The 23,145-nt window shown below is 63.1% G+C and overlaps 2 protein-coding genes across 16 annotated transcripts in view; both read right to left on the bottom strand.

The window, feature by feature from the left end:
* Window positions 1-514: 514 nt before the first annotated feature.
* PIK3R2 (phosphoinositide-3-kinase regulatory subunit 2) lies at window positions 515-12,112 on the bottom strand. The gene is made up of 16 exons (XM_069476503.1): window positions 12,018-12,112; window positions 9,642-10,380; window positions 6,862-6,954; window positions 6,508-6,558; window positions 6,286-6,417; window positions 5,986-6,196; window positions 5,340-5,425; window positions 5,071-5,179; window positions 4,878-4,976; window positions 4,557-4,737; window positions 4,327-4,452; window positions 3,224-3,366; window positions 2,764-2,940; window positions 1,805-1,876; window positions 1,461-1,631; window positions 515-1,265 (listed from the first exon to the last, which is right to left on the bottom strand). The coding sequence occupies exons 2-16, from the start codon at window positions 9,961-9,963 to the stop codon at window positions 1,058-1,060; spliced, it is 2,181 nt and encodes a 726-aa protein (XP_069332604.1). The 5' UTR covers window positions 9,964-10,380; window positions 12,018-12,112; the 3' UTR covers window positions 515-1,057.
* Window positions 12,113-13,202: 1,090 nt separating this feature from the next.
* The window catches only part of MAST3 (microtubule associated serine/threonine kinase 3), a 33,066-nt gene continuing 23,123 nt past the window's right edge, over window positions 13,203-23,145 (bottom strand). For 12 of the 15 annotated variants that reach the window (XM_069476256.1, XM_069476266.1, XM_069476302.1 and 9 more), the window contains 13 exons: window positions 22,512-22,644; window positions 22,184-22,349; window positions 21,725-21,826; window positions 20,862-20,984; window positions 19,908-20,017; window positions 18,960-19,096; window positions 18,207-18,439; window positions 17,524-17,748; window positions 17,085-17,311; window positions 16,503-16,625; window positions 16,208-16,344; window positions 15,934-16,115; window positions 13,203-15,219 (listed from right to left, as the gene is read on the bottom strand). In XM_069476256.1, the coding sequence (XP_069332357.1) occupies window positions 14,687-15,219; window positions 15,934-16,115; window positions 16,208-16,344; window positions 16,503-16,625; window positions 17,085-17,311; window positions 17,524-17,748; window positions 18,207-18,439; window positions 18,960-19,096; window positions 19,908-20,017; window positions 20,862-20,984; window positions 21,725-21,826; window positions 22,184-22,349; window positions 22,512-22,644 (2,431 nt within the window). In that variant the 3' untranslated portion in view covers window positions 13,203-14,686. Of the gene's footprint in view, window positions 15,220-15,933; window positions 16,140-16,204; window positions 16,345-16,502; window positions 16,626-17,084; window positions 17,312-17,523; window positions 17,749-18,206; window positions 18,440-18,959; window positions 19,097-19,907; window positions 20,018-20,861; window positions 20,985-21,724; window positions 21,827-22,183; window positions 22,350-22,511; window positions 22,645-23,145 lie in introns of all 15 variants that reach the window. The other 3 variants (XM_069476293.1, XM_069476332.1, XM_069476342.1) reach the window with 1 other exon arrangement.

Genomic DNA, 23,145 nt, shown 5'->3' with positions numbered 1-23,145 from the left:
TGCAGGGCAGGAGGTCAGAGCTCAAATCTGTCTGCTGCGGGACCTTGGGCAGGTCCCTCCACTTCTAGGACTTGGGCTGCTGAAGGGGCGGGGGGGGGGGGGGCGGGGGGGGGGTTGCTCTTGGGCCTCACAGGCGGCCTGCTGTGACCCCAAAAACGCCAGGGCCCCCAGCCCGCAGAGGTCGCACGGAAGCCCAGTCACTTGACGACACAACCGTCCACCGTGTTGGAGGTTTTATATCTGTAACAACGTACCGTACAAAACCTGCCTCCCGGGTCGAGCCGGGCAGGCAGCGTGGTGGCCAAGGGCAGCGTAGAAAACCAGGGCTCTTGTCCCAAAAGAGGAGAGAAAAGAGGGTTTTGCAGTCAAGGAAAAATGAAATCAAAACCCAACATGATTGAGGAGCCCTGAATCCGCACCCACTGGAAGCGCGTGGGCAGCGTCGCATCTCAGCCACTAAGGCGGCGCCAGCACTGGGGGCCGCGGTTGGGGGGTGGGGGGGTGGGGCGGGCTCACGACTTTATTTTTAATTACTTTTTTGCGGGGCGGGGGAACTTATTGTCGCAGCCCCATCGTGGGGGTGAGTCGGCAGCAGGTTTCACTTCTGGGTTTGGAGGGGAAGTTGGGGTCCGTGGGGGCAGGTCCCGCCCAGCCCCGAATGTCACGGCCAAGGTTCTTGGAAGCAGCGGAGGGAAGTTCCTTCCTGCCCTGACCCCAGGTCTATGGCTTAAAAATCGGGCCGCCCAGGCTGGGGCCGCGCAGCCCGGGGCCCTCTGTAAACATGGCAGGTACAGCCAGGAGGGGCTCCCTGGACCCGGGAGGCCTGTCGCGGGCAGGGCAGAGGGTCGGGTGGCTGGGGCACGGTGAGGGCAGTGCCCAGGGAGAAGGGGGACAGGCAGGACCCCACACGTGGAGACAGGGACAGCCGGAGACAGAGCGATGGGGGGAGAGAGTCGCGCTGAGAACCCGAAGGAGAGCCAGGGAGCTGGAGGCCCCTGGGCGCGGCTGGCCCGTCCTGTGGCCCAGGGCGGCTCTGCCCGGGGGTTCCCGGCGGCGCTCAGCGGGCGGCAGGCGGCGGGCCCGGGCCCGGGGCGCGCACAGGGTGCGCGAGGGTGACGGTGAGCGCGTCGTTGTGCTGCACGAGCGACGCGTGCTGGTAGTGCAGCACCAGCTCCTTCAGGGACCCGTACAGGTTGTAGGGCTCCGCGAAGCCGAAGCCAGTGGCCGTGCGGTAGATGACGCAGTGCTTGGTGTCACCGTCCACCCTGGGGGACCGACGAGAGGGCAGGTCAGGTGGCCCCCTCCCTACGCGCCTGCCCAGAGGGTCCCTCCTCGCCCTGGCAGCCGCGGGGGGGCTTCTTCCTCGCGGCCCTCCCGAGGCCTGGCGCATGCTGGGCGCTGCAGAGAGCTCTGGAAGGAATGCGGGGACCCCCGCCCCCACCCAGCCTCCGGGCACTCACACCACGGAGCACGCGTAGCAGCCGCGCTGGCTGCTCTCCCGGATGAGGAAGGTGCCGTCCCGCTTGCCGCTCAGCATTTCCTCAGCCTGCGTGCGGTTGATCTTGCCCACGTACCACGTGCGCTCCTCGTGGTGGGGGAGATCGTCCTCGTCCTCCATCAGCGCATACTGGCTGTGGGGGGAGCCTGGTCACTCACTGCCAGCATCTGTGGCTCCCCCACACCCCCCGCAACTGCCCGGACAACGCTTCCTCTGTGGCAAACTCCTACTCGTTCTTCAAAACCCACCCAAAATGGCCCCCTCGTCTGGGAAGCCCTCCCTGCCTCCCTCAAGGCAATGACTCACTCCTCAGTCTCGTTTTTGATCCCCAACCACTCGTTGATTTTCTTCTGCCGGGCACCTTTCTGGGTGAGCCACCTGAGGGGAAGAGGAAAGGTGGGCTTGCACCCACCCAGCCCACGGGGGGGGGGGGTCCGGGGGGGAGGAGGCAGGGGCTGACCTAGGAGTGCATGCTCTGGGCACGATACCCTTGATTGCCACAAGGGGGCAACCTTGACCTGGCCTAGGGCAGTGCGAACCCAGGCTGGCTTCCCACTGTGCCAGGGAACCCCGCCCTGCCCCCCAGTTTTCTGCCTCTGTTAACACTTAATGACCGCCCCCACCTCCCGCCCCCCAATGCACCAGCCCTGGCAAGGCCTTAGTGTCACCGGAGGCCCAGTCCTGTGGGCTGCACGGCCCTGTTGGCTTTTGCACAGGGCAGCTGTCTGTTCCACGCCTCAGTTTCCCCAGCTGTAAAGGACAAACTTTACAAGACTTAGAAGGGACTGAAGGAGCCAATACAGACACGGTGCTCAGCACAGCCCAGCAGGCGGCAGGCGCACGTGCGGGGCTGAGGCTCAGGCGGCAGGCGGGGGAGGGAGGCCCCTTGCTACCGCCCACAGGAGGCCGGCGGGCGGAGGCGGGATTGGAACCCAGGCTGAGGCTGCCATAGCCACCCCGCATGCCAGCCTGCACAGCAGGCGTGTATACTGAAGGCGCTCAACCCAACCCCGTGGGAGCGGCGTCCCATTTCCCAGATGTCTGACGAAGGTGAGGCTGACCCACGGGGAGCCCTTCCCAGGGGCCCAGGAGGGACAAGAATTCTAGGCCCAACTGACAGCAGAGGGGCTCGTGGGCAGATGAGGGGTCTGGGGGGCGGGGCAGGCAGGGCCACCTGGCAGAGACAGAGAGAGCGAGATGCCCGCAGAGATCTCGGAGCGCCCCAGTGCTAACGAGGACGGGCGGGCGCAGAGCCGGCCACTCACACGAGGTACTGGTCTCGGATCTTGCGCAGCTGCATGAGGTCTGGCTTGAGGCTGTTCATGCGCTTGTCGATCTCCCGGTTGTCCGAGGCCTGCGCCCGCAGCTGCTGCTCTAGCTTCGTGCGGCTCTCGTGGATCTCCGCGATGCGAGATTTGAGCCGCTCTGAGTTCAGCAGGATCCTGTGGGAGGGATGGCTCAGAGGCCTCAGATGGCTCCGGGGTTTTCTTGGGGACCTACTTGGTACCAGACTGTGTACTTCCAGTCTCTAAGCCTGTATACACGCTATTTCCTCTGATTTCTCTTTCTGGCGAACTCCTATTCATCCTTCAAAGCCCACTACAACTGACCACCCTTCCCCCACCCCCAGATGGAACATCGGCTGTCTCCCTCCATTTCCTCCCTTTCCCTGCCTGCACTGCGCCAGGTCATGGCGGGGTGGGCAGGGCAGGGGAGCGGACTCACCTCTGCATCTCCTTCTCGTTGCCCTCACGCCGGAAGCGCTCTAGATATTCCTTGCTGCACTTCTCCTGCGTCTGGCCCTGCTCTTCGAAGATCTTGATGGTCTCGTTGAAGGCCTCAATTGCTGTGCGCTTCATCTGTAGCTCCTGAAGGAGGGGGTGCATCTTAGTACCTCCTGGCACTCCCCAAAAGTCCCTCCTGAGGGGCGAAGGCAGATCCCAACTCTGATGTTGAGACTTTGTTCAAGCTGTTTCCTCTACTGGGAGTGTCATTCTTCTAACTCCTGCTGCATCAAATGAACTCCTATTCAGCCTTCAAAACCCCACTCCCCAAACTTCCTCCTCCTTTACAGCTTCCCATGGATACCTCCAAACACCGGGACCTGTTGACGCTGCCAAGGATTAACGGTAAACCCAGTCGCCACGTTCATAAGTACTTCCCACAGGACCTCCCAGAAGCCCCCCACAAAGAACTGTTATTGTGGAAACTGAGGCTCAGGTGACCTAAGTCACTTCTGAGGTCACCATGTTCCTAACCAATCCTGAACAGGTGTCTCGGCCACTGAAGGCCTCAGCTAACCCATCAGGAAAATGGGGACAGGAAGCGTACCCTTGGGGACTGCAGAGGGACTGAGCAGCTCCTGGCCGGAGACAGGATGTTCAGCCTGAATCTGTCCCCCTCTACTTGCAAAAGCAGCTCGTTAACACGGTCCCTGCGTGACAAACCTTCCCGTGTTAGAAAATGCTGCCGTTCCCGTAACCAACTCCCAGGTTATGATCACTAATGCGAAGAACGTTCTGACCAAAGGAGTCCAGATAAAGGAGTGGAGATCCATGGCTCCATTTTACAGAAGGGGAAACCGAGGCTCAGACTGAGATAGAGGCTCACCTGAGATGCCCCCCCCCCCCACCGCCCCCGGGTCTGGTTTCCTGTGTCATTTTAAAACCACATACACTTATTTTAGAACAGCTCCTGGTGCCAAGTGCCTGCTCTGTGACCTGGAACTGTACGTGCATCCTTGTGGCCCCAGAGATTGGCTGCTGCGCTCCCAGCCTTGCCACTGCCCCTCTGTGCCTCAGTTTCCCTGCGTGTGGGGCCCGGGGTACCTGAGAGGTACGTGTGTACTCCTCGTAGAGCTGGTCGTACTCTCGGCTCTTGTCCTGGTATTGCTGGTGGTAGACCTTGAGCTGGGCGCCCACCGCCTCCACGCTGTCCTCCTTGACAATCTGGTCCTGGGGACGCCCGGTGGAATCAGGGAGCTGTGTGGCCTCGTCGGGCCTACCTGGGAAACTAAGGCCCAGGCGCCAGCCTCCCCGGCACCCGCCCTGGCACAGACCTGCTGGTACTTGGACACCGGGTAGAGGAGCCGCGTGTCCAGCTTGGCGTTGTACTGGGCCAGCGACTCGTGGCGGTAGTGGTTGATGAGGTCCACGACAGAGCAGAAGGTGAGTGGCTCCGAGAAGCCATAGTGCCCGTCGCGGTGGAAGACCTTTATCAGCTTATTGTTCCCGCCTTTCCTGGTGGGGGGAGCAGAGAGGGTCTTGGCACCCAGAAGGACCCCAAACCTCACCCCAGTCCCCTGGCCCTGACACTGTCCACCTCCCACCCCATCTGTGACCTCTGACCCCCAGCCATCCCTGAAGGGCCAGGCCCCCACCTGAGGGTCAGCGTGTACTCCCCTTGGATCTTGCTGGATGCATCTCGGACCAGAAAGGTGCCATCGGGCGTGTCCCGGAGTTTCTCATTCACCTCCTCCCTGTGGGGACGCTCAGGATTGCGGCTGCCCACCTGGACACCCTGCCCACCACATGGCACCTCCTCGATCCCTGGCCCCACGCCAGCAACCCTACCTGGAGATGTCCCCCCAGTACCACTCAGCGTCTTGTAAGGCGGGTGGGCTCCCGCCATTGGCTAGGCCTGCGGGGGCCAGCTTTGTCTTGGAGGGTTTAGGCGGCAGCGCTGGGGAACAGAAAAATAAATGCATCTCGATCACCGACTGTATACTGTGGCTGCCCCCCCCCCCCATTGCAACCGGGCCTACTGACATCAACAGGGCCCTGGAATCAGCATTCATGGACCCCTAGCAATAAGAAATGATGACACTACAAAGGGGTGTCACCTGGGGGCGCCACCTCCTGCTCTTCCAAATGTTCCTGAAGCAGCTTCTCCACCAGCAGTGCCGGGAAGTCAGGGTTGGGCTCACTCCTGGGGGGAAGGGGACTGTGGTGAAGACTGGGTAGGACCTGTCTGCCCACGCGGGTGCACACAATTCTGCACATGCTTGCACACCTAGGGGCGTGTACACGTGAAGGGATGTGCAGGGAAGAGGGAAGGGTGATACAGGTAGGTGTGAGAGACCAACTCCTGTGTAGGGATATACAGTAGGTGCTCCATAAACGCTCATACATTTATGGAGTGCACCTGAAGTGGGGTAAGCAGAAGCGAAGGTGCAGGCCTCACCCACATGCCTACCCTAAGTCCCCAGACTCCGGAGCCCAGGTCCCCTCCCCTTCTCTCTTCCTCTCCATCACAGGTTCTGTCCCGCCCTCGGCCACGTCCACACCCTTCTTACGGTCCAGGCCTCGCCCACTCTCGGCAAGCCCCGCCCACCCTAAACCGCGCCCCTTCCCGTGCTGGCTCAGCCCCGCCCACTAGGAAGCCCCGCCCCTCTCGCGCCGGCTCAGCCCCGCCCACTCGGAAACCCCGCCCCTCTCGCGCAGGCCCAGCCCCGCCCTTCCGCACCCAGGCGAGGCCCCGCTCCTCACCCGTCGGGTGCGCCCCCGGGGGGCGGCGAGGCCGGCGGCGCGCGTAGCAGCAGCGGCCCGAAGGTGGCGCCCAGCGCCCGCACCGCGGGACCCAGGGCGGGGGCGCGGCGGGCCACGCGGCCCAGGTGCTGCAGCAGGAAGCGCAGCGTGAGGGCGCGGTGCAGCGGCAGCGTCGGGGGCTCCAGCAGCGGCCCCAGGGGCCCCGCGGCCTCTGCGGACAGACGGCGGGGCAGTGAGCCCGGGCGGCGCCGCCCACCCGCCGCAGCCCCCTCCCCGACCCGGGCTGCCCACCAGGCTCACCCCGCAGGGCCCGGCGCGCCTCGGCCGAGGCCTCGGGTGTCACGAGGGGTGCAGGCAGCGCCAGCAGGAAGCCCTTAATGCCGTCTGCCAGGGCTGTCGCGTCCCACTGATCCACGTCGCTCAGGGACCAGTCTGCGGGTGCGGGGGGACAGGTCCCACGGACTTGTACTGCGGCCCCTGCCGGCTCCTCCCCCACCCCTTCCCCCTGAGGCTTCCCCTAACCTGTGCGCGGGGCGGGCAGCTCCAGCCTGTAGTAAGATTCGCTGTCCAGCCCTGGGGGATAAGTGGGGACAGGTGAGCTGGCTCTCAAATCCTGCCGCGATCCCATGAGGCTGGGGCTGGCTACGCAAGCCCCCTGCAGTCTCGCTTCCGAAGAGATAGAACAGCACATGCAATGGCCGGGTCCTGTCCACCTTCCCATCTCCCTGGGTGTCACTCCTTGCCCTACCCTATTCAACCTGGAGGCCAGCGCATCCACCCTCAGCCTCCTCCCATGCAGCCCTGTGAGGGGATGAATCGCCTGTCCCTAGAGGTAAGCAAGGAGAATGCAGGAGTTGCCGCCAGGCTGAGGCTCACCTGTTCGCTCAGTGGCCTCCACGAGCTTCACCAGAAGAGGGGGTGCCACATCGGGAGGGGAGAACTGCTCCGGCAAGTCGGGGAGTGCAAGGCCTGGCAGGAGGGGACAGCATATTGGTGGGGTCTCTGGAAGGATCCCAGCCCCTCTCTTTGCCAGCTGGACCTCAGCGTGGGTGGCTTGAGGCAGGGCCCAGCTCAGGAGGCCAAAAGGCCTGAGCTGGAAGGGCTGGGAGGGCCGAATTGACGGGAAACAATTTTCTGGGTTGAAGTACCAGGAGTTCGCACAACTTCAGAGACCAGGTGTAGCTGGCTGAACAGTGCACCTCCAAATGATACATCCAAGTCCCAACCCCTGGTTCCTGTGACCGGGACCTTGTTTGGAAAGAGCGCTTTTGCAGATGAGAGTACAGAAAGGATCTCTAGAAGACATCATCCTGGTTCTGGAGTGGGCCCCAAATCCAATGACTGGTGTCTTTTTAAGAAGAGAGCCAGAAACAGAGACTGGAATAATCTGCCTCCCAGCTGAGGGCCGCCTAGAGACGCCAGAAGATGGAAGGAGTGAGGAAAGTCTCTCCCCTGGTGCTTTCAGAGGGAGCGTGGTCCCAATTTGGGGTCTTTGGCCTCCAGAAACAGTACAGGAAACATTTCTCTTGTTTGAAGCCACCCGGTTTGTGGTAATTCCTGATGGCAGCCACTGAAACTCACACAGCAGGTTTTGGGCTCCACCATACAGCCTGCTGTGCAACCTCGGGCACGAGACCCGCCCTCTCTGGGCCTCAGTTTTTTCAACTGAAAAATGGGCTGATTGCATCGTCACTCCCTTCTTGATGCAAATAAAAAAGTGGTTGAAAAGGGATACAAGGAAAACATCCCTGTCTGGATCTGAACGGTTTATTGCAAGGACCTTTCCCCATTGTCTAAATCATTTTGCTTCTAAAAAATAGTTCTCCCCTCTTTTAAAAACGCGGAAACCCCACAGTGGGCGCCAGAGGCATCCTGGGCCCAGCCCCCTCCTGGCCCCTCCTTTCCAGCTCCACAAGGCCCATTGTGTGCAGGCAGCCCTGTAGCAGCCGAGCTCTGCCTGCCGCCACCATTTGATGCGACTCTGGCCCTCGGCAAGGACGCCCTGGCACACGGCAGGGGCAAGCCGGGGCCTGTGGGGCCTCCCTGAGTGATGGGCCAGGTGGTGCCTGGAGCTGGAGAAAGGCCCAGCTGCACCAAAAATGCCAAAAAAAATGGGAAAGAACAAGGGGAGAGGAGGTGGGTGGCACTCTGGCCATGTGATCTGGAAATTCAACCCTGAAACTCGCCTGGGATTGGTTTGCAAAATGGGGAGGGAAGGCCTGTGGGAACAGGCATCACCCCCATTTTACAGATGAGGAACTGGGGCTCCGAGAGGGAACACCCTCCCCGTGGGTGCACAGCCAGTGGAGGCCAGGCGATGTCGGGCTCCGCCCTCAGCTCCCCACTCGGCACACTGGGTGGTCCCGGCACACAGAGCTGCAGGGCCTAAGGTGGCAAGGGACCAACCCTGCTGTCTGCAGATGAGGAAACTGAGGCTTGGAGAGGGCGGGCTCTGGCTGAGGTCACACAGCCCTGCAAGATTTGGAGGGTGGGGCTGGGCAGCCGCCCCACGTGGGGACGTGTGTGGTGGCTGGATAAAGGCCAGACAGACGAGGCAGGTGGCTGTTACCAGGGGGAGAGGCAGATTCTGGCTGGGAGCCCGGATGGGGCCGCCTCCTGCTCCTCCAGGCCGAGGCGGGACGCAGGCCCGGGCCCTGGAGACACCAGATGCTGTGAGGCCCGAGCCAGCCCCACACCACCTTGGTGTCCCACATTCCGCCCCATGCTGTGGGACTCTGGCCTGACCCTCTTTGGGCAGTGTCCTCTGGCACAAAGCAGGCCTGGCACCTCCTCCCAGGGCCCTGGCCTCACCGGGTGGCTGACCCCGAGTGAGTCGTTCGGTCCCCTTGCGCTTTGGTCTCCCCGTCTGCACTTAAGAGGGTCAGACCAGGCCGTGCTGGGCCCTCAGCCTCCTCCTCCCAACTCGAGCCTCAGTTTCCCCAGATGGAACCCACACCCCCTGCCTAGCATTCAGCAATTCTAGCACATACTCGGTGCCCCGATTCTCCACTCCCAGCATGCCCTGGGAAGTGGGGATGGCCAGGGGTCTTTGGGGAGGGGACATGGGGTCCTCACACCCCACAGTGCTGCATGGCTTTGACTGAGCATCCTCCCTCTTTGGGCTTTACGGCCCCGTCATTTTGGAAACCAGGTGAAATCAGGGTAACAGAGGGGGTTCTTTGAGGGACCCTGTCTGCAAAATGCAGGATGAAGCTAGCTTGAGCCTCTGAATCCCACTGAACACTCTCCATTGTCTTCAGAATTCACCCCACCAAGTCTCTGAGGCCCAGCCCTTGTTTCTTCCCCTGTTCCCTGAGCCTGCCATTGCATCCCCACCTCTCAGCCTTTGCCCTGTGCCCACGTCCTGGGCACTCCACCCTCAGCTCTTGCCATGCCACGCTCCTTCCTCATTGCATCTGTCACCACCTAATCACGCACTCATCACTTCTTGAACCAGAAGCCCATGAGGGCAGGGCCAGGCCTTGTGTCCACTGCTGAGCCCAGCACTGGACAATAGTGAGGTCAACACTTGTCAAATGACCAAATGTCCTTATTCTCCCTCCCCTGGGACAGGTCCCAGTGGCTCACTGTAAAGAAGAGGACAGCAAGGGTCTGAGGGGACCACCCCCTTTCCAGGGCCCCTGCTTGCTGCTCACCTGGCTCAGGGGGCCCATCACGTGGCCTGGCGGGCAGTGGGCGGGGGCCCCGTGGGCGAGGGCCAGGCCGGGCCAGGGCCACAGGCCCTAGGAACTCCACGTAGGTGCCAGGGAAGTCACCTCGCTGCCGTGTGCGCTCGTTGAGGCCGGGCATCCAGCCCACGGCCTGCGGGCAGCGCTCGCCACCCTCTGCCACGCCCAGCGCCTGCAGGGCTGCCCGGCTCACCACCAGCACGTCGCCCGGCAGCAGCTCCAGGTCCTCCGGCCGCTCCCGGCGGAACGGGTACAGTGCCCGGTACTGGAAGCCCTCAGCGCCCGCCATGGCTGGGTGGGGTGGGGTCTGGATGGTCACACGGCTTCTTGGGGCCCCACTGGCCCCATCAGCCAGGGTGGTGGCCGGGAGGGTCCGCTGGCTTGGCCTGGGGCACTGGGACCTCTATTTCCAACAGTCACAGGCGACCACGAGGGCCGCTCATGCCTCACTTCCCATTATTCCACGACCCTGGCAGGGGCCACTGGTCACTCTGTCCACCATTCGTCACCTGGTGGGAGGTGGTTGGTGGCGCACTCTCAGTCACTGGGCCACTACGTCCCCCATCAGTGGGTGGGGTGGGGCAGGCCGCTCACTCCCTCACGTGGGGAGCCATTGGCACCCTGGGCTGGCGGCTCTTCTGGCTGCGCCAGACGAGGGAGCCGAGGGTGCAGGCTGCCACCATGCTCACTGGCCAAGGACGCTGACCTAGGGAGGACAGAGGGATAGGGCAGCATTAGACGGGCCGACTCCTCCCACCCCCAACACAGAGGGACCCAAATCCAGGTTTTGAATTCCCTGAATTGCTGAGTGACCTTTGGGCCAGTCCCTGCCCTCCTGACCCTCAGTTTCCCCATCTGTAAAATGGGTGCACTGACAGCCCTCCCTTAGGGCTGTTGGGAGCAAAGCTCCCAAGAACCTGCCCTGGACATGCTCAGTAAGTAAGCTCTTCATCACCCGTGTTAGAGATGGGGAAACTGAGGCTCAGGGTGGTCTTTGTAGGGCCTCTCAGTGGGCCAGGAAGAAGCCAGCACTTAAACCCAGATCCACCCAACTCCAAGGCAGCAGCCATGGCCAGATAGTTAGAGTGGGGAGGGCGCAATGAGGGACACTTTAGGGTACTTTGAGAGCCCTGTGGAGGGGTCAGGCCAGCGGAGCAAGGGTAGGGAAGGAGGTCCAGGGAGAGGCCCCGGCACAAGCAAATGGTCCTCTAGCTCTGCAGGTAGCTGGTGGTGGGGAACCCGGGGGTTGGCTGGGGTAGGTGTTGGTATCCCCAGCCTGGCTCAGTCTGGGACTCACAGTAGGTGCAAAACGTGGAGGGAGGAGGGGATGGGAAGAGCCACAGGGGACCTTAGCCCCAGGGTAGGACAAGGAGCCCAGAGAAGGTGGATGGGAAGAGGGGAAGGCGGGTGCAGGAGCCCCAGCCTGGGGCGGCAGAGACGGGCACAGACACCTTCCCAGCTCAACCCTGCAGTTTCAGGCCTCCCGCGAGGGAGGCGGCTGGGGTGGGGTGTGCTTTACTAGAGAGTGGGTCATCACGGAGGATAGGCAGGTGCGCTGGGCAGCGGCAAGTTGCTTGCCAAGAGCTCAGGGTGGCTATAGGAAAGACATCGCCTCCAAAGGGCCTCGAGTGCCAGGGGGAGCGTCTGGACTTCATTCCCGGCTCCAGTAAGGTGTCCAAGCAGGGAGCAGGGGCTCCATATTCCCAGGTGCCGCCAATCTGCCCACTCTCCGGTGGGGAAACTGAGGCCCGGAGAGGGGCTGTCCAGGAAACCAACCTCCTGGATCTGCCTGCCTGGCCGCCCCCGCTCCCGGTGCGCACACGTTTGCACACGCCCCGGTGTGCGCGCCTAGGCATCGGCGCTCCCCGAATGCAGGGGGGGCGGGGGGGCGCGGGGGGGCGGGGCAGGCCTGGCGAGGGGCTCCGCGGGTGAAGGCAGGGCCTGCGCGCTCACGCAGACGCGCACTCGGGCCTGCGTGGACCCGGCAGTCCGGCCAGAGGACCGGAAGTGGGGTCGACCCCCGACCCTCCTGCACCCCATTATGCCCCACGCAGTACCTGGGCGCCCCTCATTGCTGATCGACGCCGCGCTCCGGGCAGGGCCTCCCTGCATGCGCGGTCGCGGCCCCAAACCCGTACTACCGCGGGGGGCCCCCTCGCTGCCCCGACCGTCCCGGGCAGGCTGCGCCGCTGTCCAGCGGGGCCCGCGGCCTCTCTCCCCGCGGCCCCCGATCCCGCGGGCCCGGTGCAGCCTGGCGCTCGCGCTCTGCCTTCCACCCGGGCCGCACCCCCGCACTCGCGCGCGCCGCCGCCCCTCTGCCCGCGACGGCCAGTCCGGACTCACCTGGTCGCGGCCGCCGCCGCCGCCGCGGCCACCGTCACGCTGAGCCGAGCCCGCCCAGTGGCTCCACAGCGGCAGCCGTCGCCGCAGCCGCGGGATCCCCGCCTCCACCGCCGCCACGATTCCGAGCGGCCCGGCCCGCCCCCGGCGGAAATGCCCGAACGCATTCGGGCCGGGCGGGCGCGCCGAGGCCGAGGCGGAGCCTAGGGGTCGGGGGGCGCCCGAGCGACTCCGGAAGTAGCCGAACATAATCCCGCGGGACCGGTGGGTTGGCCGGCGCCCTGCGACAGCCGAGCATTTCCGGAAACAGCCGAACGCCATCGGCGCGGCCCGGGCTCCGAGGCCGGGCTCGGCGGGGCTTAGCGACGCGCGGGCGATTCCGGAAATGGCCGAACGAGCCATAGCCGGCCTGGGGGACACAGGCTGAGCCCCGAGAGCGCGGAGCGTTTCTGGAAAGAACCGAGCGTGCGCAGTCGCAAATGGAAGCCTTGGGAGTTCAGACCGAGACGCGACCGCCAGCTTCGAGAGACTGCCGAGGCATGGACGGTTCCAGAGCGCAGAGGGGGCAACCTGACGGTCAGGAAGCAGGAAGGCGCTCGCCACAGAAAGCGGAACTTTTTAGGAGACGGCCGAACAAGCCGAGATCCGAGGAAAAGCCAGGGTTGAAGGCGTTCCCATGGCAACCCAGAGCGTCCGGAAACAGGGAATGACCTCCGGGAGCAGCTGGGCCGGCCGCAGCCCAGACGCCGAAGATCGTGTCCGGAAATAGCCGAAGGCGCTCGGAGGCGGGGCCGAGGTCAAGAACGTTTCTGAGGCTGCGGACGGCCCCGCCGGTGACGGATCGCGCTCGGGCTGAGCCGGGCTGCGTTCGGGCCGGGGCGAAGTTTTGCGGCACAGCCCAGGCAAAGACCAGGATAGCATGGACGCAGCGATGACTTGCTGACGTTATGAACGTAGCTCAGGGCCCCAGACGGGTGTCTGAATGAAGCTTTTAAGGGCAGAGCTAGCAGGAGACCAGAACCAGAGAAGGCGTCAGGGAGAATCTCAATGGCGAACGCCTACACAGCCCTCAAAACCCACTTGAAATGACTTTGAGCCGCGGCTCTATTTCACGCCATTCCCTTCCCCACCCTCCCCTTACCCCTTTCCCAGCCCTCACAAATCCAGACATCGGACCTCGTCTTTGTGAATACGAGCTTTTATTCACTGCCAGCTCCGAGATGGAAGGACAGGGCAAGTCATGCACAGCCTAGGTCTACCCTCCAACACCAGGCGGTGCTGGGCAGGGGACTCAGAACAGGATGCAGAGTGGGCTGTGGCACTTGCAGGGCTCCCTCGCCACGTGGGGCAAAGCAACCTCACTGGCCACCTCCAGGATGCCCGTGGGTCACACCGCAGCAGTGGGGAAGATCTGGGGCCGGAGCCTGCTGTATCTGACACCAGCCCCCGTATTCAAGCTCCCTTGATGACGATGCCCACAGCAGGGCCTGGCTGATGTCCCCTTCTGCCACAGTTCTCCCCAGGTGATCGTGGCACAGGCCTCACCTGGCTTGTCTGTAAAACGCAGGTGATGATGCCGTCTCCAGCCTTCTCAAGGCTGGCTGAGGGAGAAGCCACGAGTAAAAGCGCTTGGTACACAGTAGGTGCTTAATACACAGTCATTGGGATTAGTCTTGTAAACACAAGGAAACTGAGGCACAGAGTGGGAAAGCCATTTTCCCAGAGCCACACAGTGAAGCTGAAATGCAAACTCGGGCTGCCAGTGGGTTTTCTCACTCGCCCCAGAGAGGCGCTGACACATCGCGGGAACCCCCCAGAGAGTGTTTCAGACACAGCCCGGTCAAGGGCTCATCTGGTGGGCCTCAAACATGGAATCTCGTCCAGGGTGGACACTCTCCTCCTGCCTTGGCAGTGCCCTGTGAGGCCTGGGCCTCCTGGGGCATCAGCACCCACTTGTGGAGTGGATGACCCCTCTGCTTAGACATGGTGAACACCTATTCATCCATCAAAGCCCCAGGTCCCACACCCTCTTCTCCAGGCTGCAGCCTGCAGGATTGGAGGCAGACTCAGTACAGCAAGGCCACCCTAGGGATGGCAGCTGTGATAGTGGGAAGTGGCCTTGGGGGAGGGGAATTGTTTATGGACGCTCCAAGTCACATCCCTACTGGGCCCTCACAGGTAGTAAGCTCGGCTTCATACCCTCAAATTGGGGGGGGGGGGGTCTTGGGTCAGGGATGGGATCAGGTAACACAAAAACTTAAAAAGTACAGAAAAACTAGAAAACACAAACACATACGACTTGTCCAAAGTGCTTCCTTCTCAGCCCAGAGGGCAGGTCTGCAAACGGGGTCCCAGGTGCCTGGGGCAAGCTGCCTGCGTAGGGGCAGCTCAGTCCGGCTGTCGCTTATAAAAAGTAATAAATTAGTTGCAGGGGTTTGCTACTATTTACAACGCCACCCTCGTCCCCCATTCCTGTCCCTTTGGCCTCCCGATCGACATCAGAATGTGAGGGAGGCGCTGTCTCCGCTTTCCAGCAAGGACGGAGATGGCTTTGTGCTTTCCGGGTGTCCTATGCTGGTGGCTCAGTCTCCATCCAGGCGTGACTTTATGGAAAAAACATTGCACAAAAAACACGCGACTCTGAAGCCAGGGAGAGACCAGGTGGGGAGGAATCAGTCTTTTCCAGCGGGTCCAAGGGCTCCTGGCACAGCTTCGGCGCCCTCCACGGCGATCTGTGGCACTGAGGCAGGTGGCCCGGTGGCCTCCTCGAGCGGCTCGTCGAAGCTCACCTCTTGCACAGCCTCCTGCTTCTTGAAGGAGTCTCGGCGCTCGGACAGGTGCAGCCGCCGCATGACCACCAGCTCGGCGTCGGGCCCGCGGCCGCGGCGCCCTGCCTCCCCGTCCAGCCGCTCACCTGTGCCCAGCTTGTCAGCTGACTGGCCCCGGCGCAGCCGTGGGGAACGGGTGGGTGCGGGTGGGTGTCCAGGCAGGGGTGAGGGCGAGCGGGGAGGGGGCGCGGAGACAGGTGGGCAGGCCAACGGGGAGGGCGGGATGCTGCTGGTGGACTTGCGGCGGCCAGCCTTGGGGCGGGGTGGCCCGAGCTTGGCAGCCAGGCCGTGCAGGGAGCTGGGGCGGGTGTGGCCAGCGGCGGCTGGAGAGGCAGGGCTGCTGGAGCTTGGGGATGCACTGGGTGGGGACGAAGTGTCTGCGGGTGACAGGCCGGGGTCAGTACTACTGGCCTCAAAGTCCCTAGCACAGAGGTGGGGCCCTGGGACTGACCAAACGTGCCAAAATCCACATCCTTTCCTGTGGCCACCTGTGCTTGCTTCTCTGCCTTCTGCCCAGGGCTGTTGCCTTGGCCTAGATCTGGTGAACTCCTACTCATCCATCAAAGCCCCAGCTCCTATGCCCCATCCTCCAGGAAGCCTTCCCTACCTGCCTTTCCTCTGAATTGCCCTAGCCTGTCCCTCTCTCCAGCCTGACTCTAACCCTGTGGCTGGCTATCTCTTGCAGACTGAGGACCCTTGGGGTCAGGCCAAATCACCATACTTTCCTGTCCCAGAATGGTCTTTCCTAGGTTCAAACCATGCCCTCCCTCACACCCCCTGCATGGCTCCCTAATGCCCCCTAATTTATTTAAGCCCAACTCTGGCCCAATCCATTCTTCAAAGCCCACCGGCCCCTTCTCAGCTTCCACGCCCCTCCTGTCTCGCCGAGTTTGCTCACAACGTTCCCACTGCTGGGCACACCCTTCCCTGCCCCTGCACCTCTCTCTGACCAGCCCGGGCTGCCTTTCAGACTCCAGGAGGCTGGGAAGGCCCTTACAGTGGTCTCTGCTCCTACATCGAGTCAGTCCACCCTCCCCATCCCCCGCACCGACCGGCCCTTACTCCCAGGGTGGCCTGGGCCGTGCACCCACCTGCTGGGGCGTCAGGGGCTGGGCTGCGGCAGGGCGTGGTGGGGCTGGGGGAGAGGCTGTGGGTGGGCGAGCCGGGGAGGCTCTCGCTGGATGACAGCGAGTGGTGCAGCCCGGAGGAGAAGCTGCGGCTGCTGTGCAGCACTGACGTCTGCTTGGAGATCTTCTTGAAGAGCGACTTCCGCCTGGGGTAAGAAAGCCAGCCAGGGGTTCAGATGGCCGCCCCCCGAGTCCCACCCCGCCCCCAGCACCCTGGCACCCGGCCTCGGCTGCTCACCGGTCCTGGGTCTCCCGCCGGCGGCTCCGCTTGCTCCTGCGCGCCATGCGGCCCTTGGCCACGTTCTTGCGTGCGGGGCCCACCTTGATGGACGTGTTCTCCAGGGCCGTGGTCCGCAGCGATATCTTGCTGCCGCTCTGCCGGAGCGAGGGCGGGGGTCGCCTGTGTGCCTCCCCCCGGACCCGCGGGACCCAGCACCGAGGGTCCATCCCTCCACCCAGCCGTGGGACCAGGCGCGGGGGCCAAGGGGGTGCCGGGCCGTGGGAGCCTGGGGGGGGGGGTGGGGAGGCCGCACCTTCAGCAGCAGCTCGACCACGTCCATGTGCACCAGGCCCAGCACCGACTCCCCGTTGACGTGGGTGATGAGGTCCCCGGCGCGCAGGCCCGCCTCCTGGGCCGGGCTTCCCTCCTCCACGCTCTGCGGGTGGCGGACGGGCGTGGTGAGTCACAGGCCTGGGCCCCACGTCTGGAGACCCCCGCCCGGCTGGGTTGGCTGTGGGACCCCAGCAAGTTGCTGCCTCTTGTGCTGCCTCAGTTTCCCTGACCTTGGGGGCTATTTAGGGAGCGCAGTGGGGAGGGGACGGGCCTCGCGGGGACACTGACACCCTCACGCTAGGGGAGGGGGGTTAGGTACCCATCGTGCCCCTGCATGGAGCTGGGAGCTTAACGTCGGCTCAGGGTCTGCCTGTCCATCCCTGTCTGTCACCCAACCTCCTCGCCCACGACTGACACCAGGCACTGAGAGGAACCACGTGGCACCAGCCCCGCCTTCCGTCCCAGCCAGGCCCCGAAATGCAGCTCTGAGAAGGAAGGGACTTGCCTGGGCAGAGCCGCACTCGAACCCAAGTCCCTGCCGTTCCCACTCAGCCGCACTCACCCAGACGACGTGGTGCACAGTGTAGACATCGCTGTCGCCCATGTAGACGCGGATGGCCCGCAGGCTGAAGCCGTACTTCTTGCCCGAGCTGTGGATGACGATCGGGGGCCGCAGGCTGCTGCACACGGGCGATGGGTCTCGGCTCGGCGACGAGTCACGGGACGACGGGTTCGAGGACAGGGAGCGTGGGGACAGGGGGCTCATGAGGGGGCCGCCACTGCCGTCATCTGCAAGGGGTCAGGGAAGGGCTGGCGCAGTGCCTCGCAGGGGGCCCCCCGGGGTGCCATTCTCTCCGCCGCAGTGACCGCCCTGGCCGCCCTGCGGTGGCACCAAAACCCTCTGCCGGGCACGGTGCTGCCCCGGCTCAGTGACCCCGCCCTGCTGGTTAGAACAGACACGGACACACAAGTAAAAGCCCAGACTGGGCCTCGGGCGTTACCTGCCGTGATGATTAGGGACAGGGCAGAGACGGAGGCCGACTTGGGCACACGGCCCCCACTGCCGCCGCCGCCACCGCCGGAGGAGGCCCTGGACTTCTCGGGGGCTGGTTCTCTCGGGCCCCCAAGGCGGCGGCCCCGGCCGGCATCCAGGGGCCGCGGCGTGGAGTGTCGGGCGCCGGTGCTGTTACTTCGGAGGCGGGAATGGCTGAGGGCAGCTGTGTCGGCTAGGGGGCCAGCGGCGTCAGTGCGGCGCCCTCCGCCTCGCCACTCGGCCCCTCTGCCTAAGGCCCTTCCTTCCTAGTCAGCCGGTGCACAGGCCAGCCTCCTCGCCTTCGTTCATGCAGACCCCTCTTCCTGCACAGCCCTCCGGAATTGTTGCTATGCAAAGCTCCATTCTTCAAGTCTCCTCTTCCAGGAAGCCTTCCCCCACACCCAGTTGAATCCTGAGCTTCCCCTCTTGGGAGCTAGCGGTCCCATCCTGACCCTATAAAGCAGGAGGTGTTACCCCTAGACAGGGGCTCCTGAAGCGAGCTGAGGCCTCTCTGGGGCCCTGGCCTCTCCTATCTTAAAGCTTTAGTTAGTGATGGAGAACTCCTACTCATCCTTGAAAACCCATCTCAAATAGCCCATTCTCTGAAAAACTTTCCATGACACTATCCCTCTTACTTTAGGCTCCGCTTACCAGAAAGGCTGGAGGGCTTTGGCATCACTGGGGTGGCCACTGGGGGTGGGTCAGGCTCCCCCAGAATGAAGACAGGCCTCTTGGGGCCCACCCCCTCATCCTCTGACGAGAAGGCAAACTTGGGCATGGTGTCCAGGCTGATGGTGGTGTTCAGGAGAGACGGGCTAGGGCCCCGTTCAGGCTGGGACAAAGATGAGTGACAGGAGGAACCAGAGTTCGTCCAGGACCTCAGCCTGCAGGGAGGACGAGCCTGTGTCACACCTGCCAGGCACCTGCATCCCAGGATACCCAGTCACCTCTCATGGCCACATCTTAACTCTCAGCCTGGAATCAGGGGCAATTTGCAAATACAGGATGAGTCCCCTTTGCGCCATCCTCTTATGCCTACCTGGAGACCTCCTATTCAACTGTTAAAACCAGCTTCCAACACCCATCCTCTACGAGACATTGATTGTTTCTGTTGGGTCTGGGCTTTGGAGGATGAACAGGAGTGTGTTAGCAAAGGGCATTCTGGCCAGAAAGAACAGTGCAAGCAAGAGCCTCGCAGTGTGATGGGACACAGGTGCTTTATGTCAGGCATGGTTAGGGATGCAAAGCCAAAGGGAGAAAGGCTGTCAGGGGGCTGACACCCTGGCCAATATGTTTGACCTTTTTCTACTGGGCCACTGGGAAGCTCCCTCAACATCAAATTTTGTCTCCAACTCCCAGCAGGCTTGGACGCTGGATCTGCCTACACCTCCCCGGCCCACCTACCGGATGTCAGCGCTCAGCCTGCGGCCATAATCCACCTCGATGTTGCGCTCCCAGCCTTCCTCCCGGTCCTCACTGAAACTCCTTTCAGCGAAGGTAGGAGTGGGCTGGACGGCCAGGAACTCAGAGCTGCTGTAGACCTGGGAGGCGATAAAAAATCACAGTAACAAGGAAGGTGGAGGCAGCTGCACCTGGGCTGGACAGTGGGCTCAGTCTGGCACTTTGGTATGAATCACTTCCTTAAATCCTCACTCACTGCATCCCTGAAGAGAGCAGAGTCTGGGGTCCCTTGTACAGGTGACCTCTGACTCAGAGGGCCCTGGCTACCAACGGGGCCACAGCTGGGGTTTCTAGTGCCGAACGGAGAGTCCTCCCCGGGGCCCAGGCCCGCGGCAGAGTGGAGGGGCTGCTGAGCAAGGCGCAAAGGCAGGAATGAGCAAAGCCTGTGGGGCTGTTCCGTGACACCCAGCACAGTGGCCACGGGGCAGAAGCCACCTCCGTGTCCACCGAGGATGGATGCGTACACAGTGGCACATCTGTGCAGCGGAATATCACTCGGCCGTAAGAAATGGCAGGCTCGCTGCCACGTGCCGCGGCGCGGCTGAGCCTCCGGTCCGTGCGCTGGGTGGGAGGAGCCAGGCGCGAAAGGCCGCGTGCTGTGCAATTCTGTTCGTACAAACGTCTGGGACAGAAAGCCACGGGGTGGGCCGGGGCAGGGCTGGGCAGTGGCTGCCAGTGGGTGCGAAGTCTCTTTCTGCGGGGAAGTGAATGTTCTGGAGCCACACAGAGGCGGTGGCTGCTAAGCATCGCGACTGTGCAGGATGCCACTGGGCTGTGGGCTTTACAAAGCCTGCAGTGGTGGCTCTGTCGCGTGCACTTTGTCACGCTGGGGAAGGAAAGCACGCGGGAAGACAAGCAGACATCTCGAGGTGTTCCCGGGCCCGGGCTCACCTTGCTGAACCGGTGGGAGCAGGACGAGAACTGGGGGATCTCTGCGGACGACTCCTCATCGTTGGTCTCGTCCTCCTCGGAGCCCAGGTGGCGGTAGCGCTCCGAACGCGCTGTGGGAGGGACAGGCACGTGCAGCCCACCTGAGGCCCAGAGGTGGCGCCCAGAGGTGGCCTCCAGGGCTGTGTGGCGTCACGGTGGGGACGCGGCCAGGCAAGGGCCCCCAGGTGGGGCAATGCCTGGTGTGTTCAGGGACCTCAGGAGGCAGAGCAGGTATCTGGGACTAAATCCCAGCTGTGTCCCCAAAAGGCGAGGGACCGTGGGCGAGGGGAATTCTTGTCTCTGAGCTTCAGCGAAGCCTGAAACGGGTCACGCAGCATTAGGTACAATTGCGCATCTCAAACGTAAACGATGTTCCTCATTTTACAGAAAAGGAAACAGAAGCTCAGAGAAGACCTCCAGCGTGCAGCAAGTTCTGGAGGAGGCACTAAAACGCTACGGGCCTGACCTCTCGGTGCGGACAGAGAGAGTCATGGGAGCCCACCTACAGCAGCCCTGCCAGGACCCCTCCACAAAAGCGAGCGGGGCGGCCCAAGCTCTCCTGTGTGACAGTCCCAGGCCTGTGCCTGGTCAGGGCTGGGCAACCCAGAGGCCAGATCTTGTGGGGAGCCCCAGGTGAGGGCCTGCCACATTCACTGCCTCGGTTTCCCCTTCTGAAACCCGAAGGATGCCGCAGCCTCCTGCCCCCAGACGCACAGGAAATCCCAGCCAGAGGACAGTGGCCAGACATGCCCTCGATTCTTGGAAAAGCTCAGGAAGTCAGGAGCTCCTGGACCTCGGGCGAGGGGCCAGGTGTGGGCGGAGCCCCTGGCAGACAGCCCTTCCCCCCCAGGGACTGTGGGACGGCAAAGCCTGCCCCCGAGATGACCCCGCTGCCCCCTCTCGCCACCAGCTTACTGTCGAAGTAGCTGGTGTCGTCCTCAGCCTCCAGCTGGGGCACGAACTCCGCCTTGTGTCGCAGAAGCCCTGCCCAGTCAAGGGCCAGGAAGAAGGGGTGCTGCTTCACCTCGTGGGCGCCACCTGCAGACATGCTCAGCTGAGCCCCGTGGGGCCCCAACCTGCCCCCGAAAGACGCCACCACCGCCCACATAGGGTGGGGCCCACAAAGAACCGCAGTCAGCTGCCACGCAAGCGCCAGGAGAGGGGGACCAAGCCGGGGCCCAGACCCAGCCCAGCCCGGTTCCCGGGGCCGCTCTCCTACTGCTGCACGGACCCGCCGCAGGGAGAAGCCCCGGGGCCTCGGGCGGCTGCCTTCCCCGGTCTTCTGCACACGTTTCTATTCCACAGGGCAGGAGGTGGCTGCTCCCTGCCTCGGCCCCTCCCTCTTCTCTCGTGGCGAAGCCTCGGACATGAGCGTGACCCACAGTGGCTGCATAACGCATGGCCGCATGGGTCTCAAACAGTCCCTTAGCTATTTACCAGGTGGCCAGAAAACTGGGAGGGTGGGATCCTCTGAGCTGGCCTTTGAGGACCTCAGGACGTAGCCTTTGATGACTTCACAGGTTCACATCATCACTCAGACTTACTCAGCCTCAGTGATCCCTGTGAGCACCAGAGCTAGCTATCTGCCATTCCTTCAAGGTCTTGTGCTGTTCCTGGTGAACTCCTATGCATCCTTCAAAACCCCAGCTCCAACCCCCTCCTCCATGTAGCTTCCCAAGTAGAACTCCTGTCTACGTCAGGCCCCACCCCTCCCTCTATTCCCTGGGCCCCAGGGTCTGAGGGAGCCACCCCCCTGGGTCCCACCCACACCTACATACCAGTCCCCAGTCGGTCCAGAGGGCTCTGCCGTAGTAGCCTGGTGATGAGGTCCTGGGCGTCAGCTGGAAGGGACTCGTCTCCCTCTGGCCACACAATCTCATCTAAAACGAGGGAGGGAGTGAGGAGGCAGGGGAAGCCCTTTCTAGCACCTTCTGTCACCTCCCCTCGCTCATTCCTGTTGCCTCAGTCCGACCTCGCAGCCTCTGCTCGGGCTGAGCCCTCTGCCCAGGGCACCTCCCTCCTCCAACTCTGCGGCTCCCCTCACTCCTGCAGGTTTCTGCCCCCCTGTCCCCTCAGTGGGGTCTCCACGCCCCTGTTAATAGAGCCACCCTCGCTACTCGCCCCCCAGCACCAACTCCCTCCCTCTTCCTGCTGCTTCTCTCCCCTGGGGGCACCGACAGCAGACGGCAAACCTGAGAACCCCTCGCAGAGCCCCAGGGGGCACCGAGGCAACGTACCGCTGACCACCTGCCCGAACAGCTCCTCGGGGGTGTCTCCGAAGAAAGGCACACAGCCCACCAGGAACTCGTAGAGGATGACACCCATGGCCCACCAGTCCACCGGCTTCCCATAGCCCTGGCGGAAGATGACCTCGGGGGCGATGTACTCCGGAGTCCCGCACACCTAGGCCAGGTGGAATGGGGAAACTGAGGCCAGCCCCGCCCCCCCCCGAGACCCCAGGAGAGATGGGGAGGCCAGGGCCAGCCTGGGAGTAAGGGGTGGGTGGAATTATAAAGCCCCCCTCATCCAGGAGCTTCAGGCTTCTACACGCCCAGGGCCACCCACCTGCTTGTCCACAAACTCCCGGGCGTCCTTCTCGATGTGGCCCTCGTAGAGGTTGGTGGCCATGCTCATAAGCCCAATCTTGGACAGGCCAAAGTCGGTCAGTTTGATGTGGCCAAGCGAGGTGATGAGCAGACTGTGGGCAGGTGGAGGGGCTCGCTCAGGGCTGGGGGGCCGGGAGGCCTGGCCGCTCCTCCCGCCCTGACCTTGACTTACACCCGGGCCAGGCCGAGGTCCAGCCAGGGCAGCCTGACCCTACCCCAAGAGAGGGTCAGAAAGCACTGCCTGGCCAGGCGTGGTGGCTCACGCCTGTAACCCTAGTACCCCGGGAGGCCACGGAGGGAGGATTGCTTGAGGCCAGAAGTTTGAGGCCAGCTTGAGCAAGAGCAAGATCCCGTCTCTACTAAGACTAGAAAAATGAGCCGGGTGCAGTGGTGGCGCCTGTAGTCCCAGCTACTCGGGAGGCTGAGGCAGGAGGATCACCTCAGGAGTTGGAGGCTGCAGTGAGCTAGGCTGACGCCACTGCACTCTACCTGGGGTGACAGAGCGAGACCCTGTCTCAAAAAAGGAGGAAAGCAAGCATGCCTGCGGACAGCCACGTTATCAAGACAGCCAGCTGGTCTCGGGCGGTACTGCA

Source organism: Eulemur rufifrons, chromosome 2 (assembly GCF_041146395.1).
Source record: "Eulemur rufifrons isolate Redbay chromosome 2, OSU_ERuf_1, whole genome shotgun sequence".
Taxonomy (NCBI): domain Eukaryota; kingdom Metazoa; phylum Chordata; class Mammalia; order Primates; family Lemuridae; genus Eulemur; species Eulemur rufifrons.
This window is presented reverse-complemented; position numbering and strand designations above follow the sequence as displayed.

Excerpts from the sequence above, each read along its gene's own strand:
- PIK3R2 (XM_069476503.1), bottom strand. The coding sequence starts at position 9,963 with ATGGCGGGCGCTGAGGGCTTCCAGTACCGGGCACTGTACCCGTTCCGC. Across the intron at positions 6,418-6,507 it reads GCTGCCCGCCCCGCGCACAG|ACTGGTCCCTGAGCGACGTG; the intron begins GTTAGGGGAAGC and ends CCGCACCCGCAG. Across the intron at positions 4,453-4,556 it reads CGGTGTCCAAGTACCAGCAG|GACCAGATTGTCAAGGAGGA; the intron begins GTCTGTGCCAGG and ends GGGCGTCCCCAG.